Genomic DNA, 4102 nt, shown 5'->3' with positions numbered 1-4102 from the left:
GTGGAAGGTGTTCCTTTGACTTCACTTTCTCTAGCCTATGCGCATAGAAATGTGTCAGTTTGCAAACAAACCTAAAAAATCTCTACTGAAACAGGCACCTGCCTGCTCCATCCCCCTCCTCCCCTTCCCCACCGCGGAGGGAATGCACTCCGGAAAAGCGCTCGGAGGTGACATCCGGGAAGAAGGACCGAGGGGACCCGGACGGGGACTGCGGGCCCGCTCCTGGCTGGCCGGGGCCGGGCCAGGCCGTGGCTCGGTTCCAGCCTGCCGGGGGCTGGCTCGGTCCCGTCCCGCCCCAACGCCCTCGGGGCGGGCCGCCCGCCTCTGCGGCCCATATAGGGGCCGCCCGGGGAGTCGCGGGTATCCGCTGCGGCGGGGAGAGTGATCTGGTCTATCTCTCTCCTGCCTTCCCTCGACGGCTGTTTCCCCTGGGTGAAGCAGGTGAGCCGCCGGGGCGGGCAGGGACCGGGGGGCTGCTCGCCGCCCTTCTCTGCCCGTCACGGCTCTCCCCACCAAAACGCGTCGTTCTCTTTGCAGGCTCCTGCCGGAGAGAACCGGTCTCCTCGTCGCACCGCTGCCATGGCCTCGGTACCCTCCGCCGGCTGCCTCCTGGCCAAGAACCAGTACTACAGGAGTAAGTGCGCGGGGGGCTGGGGCAGCCCCGCGCTCCCCACGGCCGGGGTGGCTAGGCTAATGAGCACCTCCTCCGAGTCGGTGTCCGGGTGGTTATCGCTCATGGAGCAGTCAGAAAACGTTTCAGGTGATTCACAGATTAGAGAGAGGCAAAATAGTGGTTTTTTGCCTGGTAGTTCTTAGTTGCTTGGAGAGTTTTCTTTACTATATCAACTTCAGATTTAATGAGCAGCTGCTTCTGGCTGTTCATCTACTTTTTTTTTTGGGGGGGGGTTGTTCATTAGGGATATCTAACTTCTTATATGAGTGTATGTAAAGTGTGGCATGGAAAAAGCATTAGTCTAGCAAGTTCTGACTGTTAGCTCTACTTCACATTTACTGTGCTGACTTGCAGCACAAAATCAACTCACTTGTATTTCTGAATATGTGAAATAGTCACCAGTTTGAGGTTACATCTGGTGTATCAAGATGTCTTTGCACAGGATGGGTACTATAGTGTGACTACAGTATTTAGTTGTATCATAGCTTAAGGTAAAGCAAATAGGTTGTTTTGGACTTGAATATTCAAGAATAAACACACTTATTTTGATAGCAGCGTGTACATCTTGGAAGCTTGTCACTGATCTCGGTTAAAGCTAGGCAAATGCATCTAGGTATGCTCTTAAGTGAGGAGTAATGGATGGAGGGAGCAACTTGTTTATAAGTTCTTACATAAGCAACTGTAGTAGGCTGGTGTATAAAGCCCAGAAGCTACACTTTTCAGCAAGTAACTTGGCTTTTAGATTGCTTCCTGTATGATAGCAGCAGGTCTTAAATTCTTGGCGTACAAATACTGTACTCTCCTGAAGCATTATTCTTTGGTTTTAATCATGTGTATCTCTGTTTTCCATGAACAGCAAGACAGAACTCGGAGTCCAGTGTTTCTTCCAGCTCCTCCTGCTGTTCAGATGCTGTGAATGTTACAGACCAGGACAAAGCATTTCATGGTACTGTTCCCTTCTTTCAAACAGTATTCTGGCTTTTCCTGTTTGTTATTTCAGCCAGTGCCTGATAGTGTGGGCTTTTTCTCCTTTGGCAGGGTTACCAGACTTGGTTGATAAATGCTGGTGGATAAAAAGTTTTTTCCATAGTGAACCATCTCCACCAACTGTTGGCAGAAAAACACTATCAGCAAGCAGGTGAGTCCTGTTCTTACAATGATGGGTATAACACTCTTTCTGCCTTCCTTTTAGTTTAAAGTAAAAAGTCATGGTCAGATAAAACAATATGGGGGTATATGCAATGTCATATTGACTTAAAGACTTTAAAAAGTATATGGCCATGGAAGCTTCCCATGCTTTCATTTCAGTAAATGCATTCATACTACTTCACATCAAACAGGTTCTAGTGACTGTAACTGTTCTACATTTATTTCTAATTTTATAATTTCTGTTTATGTGCAGTTTACTCACTTTATGCTAAAAATCTGATATTTATCTGTTGAAGCATTTTTAATGCATTCATATTTTTGAGGGAAAAATACAATAATCCTATTAACCTTTCTAATACATGTTTTTGCAGTACCAACAGTTGAATGTGACAGCATGCTGGTTTTACTGACTGAGATACCACGTACGGACTTCTTTTTCCAAGAGGCTTGTGATCTTCCTAATGTCTGGATTCAGCTGCAAGAAGAAAACAAAACCCTTAGGAGGGTGGAAAAGTGTATTTTTGAAATATTTGTCAGTAGCTTGAATGATATTGCTTAATGGACATGTCCATGGCCTACCTCGTTCACTGCAGTTGCTGTAATTTGAGATGCCTAATGGAAGCTAGTTGGATTAAATATCCTGATGACTTACTTGGATAGTTAAAGAAAAATGACAGTGAAAGTAAGAAGGTATTGTAGGCTTAGAAAAAGCATGTGTGTTGAATGACTCTGCAGTAGAAGATACTGTTTTACCTTTAAGGTATCAGCTCTATAGGTGGTCATGGTGATGTAAACAAGATTCAGATACACAGTCTGGAGTAGGACTGCTCTGTGGTAATGTCTTCTATCAAGCACTTGTGTACCAGTTACAGGGAGTAAGTTTACAGTAATATTTGTTACTGGGCTTTCTAAAAGCAAGCTAGTTACAGAAAGAAACAGTAATCAGTTTTCTGTCTGGAGTGTGTAAATTCCAAGCTCAATTGCCAAGGTACAACTGTTACATCTATGTGTGTTGGCATTTGAGGACAGAACAGAAGACATGGGCAAGAAATGGGTAAAACTAAAAGACACTGACATCTTTTAAGCAGAAGAGCAACCTTAGAGCTGATACTCCTAGCTCTGTTTTAGATTACTGTCACCTGCTTTGCTGTAGCTGAAAAAGCTACTTGTTATCAAGTGACTCATCCTATTGGTGTTGTCTGTCAGCTTAGGTGTGTGCCAGATCTGGCCAAGTCAACTCAATCACATTCATGTTCTTAACCAAGTGTACCTTTGCCAGGATTTATGCTCTTGGAAGATACTGTAACAGCTCCATTTGGTCTTCACCATTGCAAAGCAATAAATCAGGTTCTTTGTTCTACCAGGTGTGACTGAAGTGCATCGGAGGTTGTAGAAGATAACTAGTATTTGGCTGGGTGATGGCATTTCTGTAAATTACCTATGCAGCTTCTTGTACTATCACTAAACCTACTTGACCTCTGTCAGTCACTGGGTGAAACTTATGGTAGCAAATGTCAGTATAGTCAACACTTCTCATTATAGGTTAATGGTTGTCATGGTTATGCATAGGACTCAGAAGTTTGAGTGGCTGCTTTCAGTTTTGGTGGAGACAAATGTGTGGCACGTGACAACAGAAAACACAACTCTGAAAACAATTTCAGGAATCTTTAAATTGATTTGTTACACATTTGACTTTATTACTATTGTGTGGCTTCATCTTTGTCCTTTTTCTATTCTATTTTTTAAGACCTTTATTAATAAAAAGACTTCATCAGTATTTGGTTGGACTGACTTTTAGCCTCTAAAAGCAAACTGGTGAAAAGTGTTTGTGGTGTGTGTGGCTTTTTGGGGGTTTTCTGATATTTTTTTTTCTATATGTGAAGTATTAGTGAAATCTAAAATTCCCACAGAAGACTTTAGAGGTGTATGTGCTACTCTCTACCTTTAGTTGCTTTAGAGTCTGTGAGGTGAAAAAGGAATGGAGGAATGTAAGCTAGGAGAAGGACCCTAAAGCTCCTTCTGTAACGTTGTGAGGAATGGAAAAAAGATCAGAATGGTAGATGCAGAAAAGTGATTGTAGCTCTTTGAAGGAGCTTGAAGCTGTAGAAGAAAGAAATGGTGTGGCCCTAACTGTATGTGAGAAACACAACACTTGGAAACTATGATCAAGCTTCTGTATTGCGCTCTGACCTTAAGTTGCTTCTGCTGTTCTAAAGTGGGAAAGTAGGACACAGAACATGCTGGAAGAGCTGGCAAAACCTACGAAACAATTCCACCCTT

At 43.5% G+C, this 4102-nt stretch overlaps 1 protein-coding gene across 2 annotated transcripts; it reads left to right on the top strand.

Annotated features, from left to right (window-relative positions):
* Positions 1-316: 316 nt before the first annotated feature.
* PPDPFL (pancreatic progenitor cell differentiation and proliferation factor like) lies at positions 317-3599 on the top strand. 2 transcript variants are annotated; one of them, XM_084279974.1, is made up of 5 exons: positions 317-441; positions 538-634; positions 1530-1619; positions 1712-1811; positions 2194-3599. In XM_084279974.1, the coding sequence occupies exons 2-5, from the start codon at positions 580-582 to the stop codon at positions 2204-2206; spliced, it is 258 nt and encodes an 85-aa protein (XP_084136100.1). In that variant the 5' UTR covers positions 317-441; positions 538-579; the 3' UTR covers positions 2207-3599. The 2 variants fall into 2 exon arrangements, with proteins under 2 accessions (XP_084136100.1, XP_084136099.1); XM_084279973.1 differs by lacking the exons at positions 317-441; positions 538-634 and adding an exon at positions 647-760.
* Positions 3600-4102: the final 503 nt, after the last annotated feature.

The sequence above is a fragment of the Gallinula chloropus genome, assembly GCF_964237585.1.
Source record: "Gallinula chloropus genome assembly, chromosome: 2".
NCBI classification, from domain to species: Eukaryota; Metazoa; Chordata; class Aves; order Gruiformes; family Rallidae; genus Gallinula; species Gallinula chloropus.
This window is presented reverse-complemented; position numbering and strand designations above follow the sequence as displayed.

Bases quoted from the DNA above. Each gene is read 5' to 3' on its own strand.
- PPDPFL (XM_084279973.1), top strand. From the start codon at position 694: ATGAGCACCTCCTCCGAGTCGGTGTCCGGGTGGTTATCGCTCATGGAG. The intron at 761-1,529 runs GTGATTCACAGA...TTCCATGAACAG, and splicing joins GCAGTCAGAAAACGTTTCAG to CAAGACAGAACTCGGAGTCC. The intron at 1,620-1,711 runs GTACTGTTCCCT...CTCCTTTGGCAG, and splicing joins CCAGGACAAAGCATTTCATG to GGTTACCAGACTTGGTTGAT.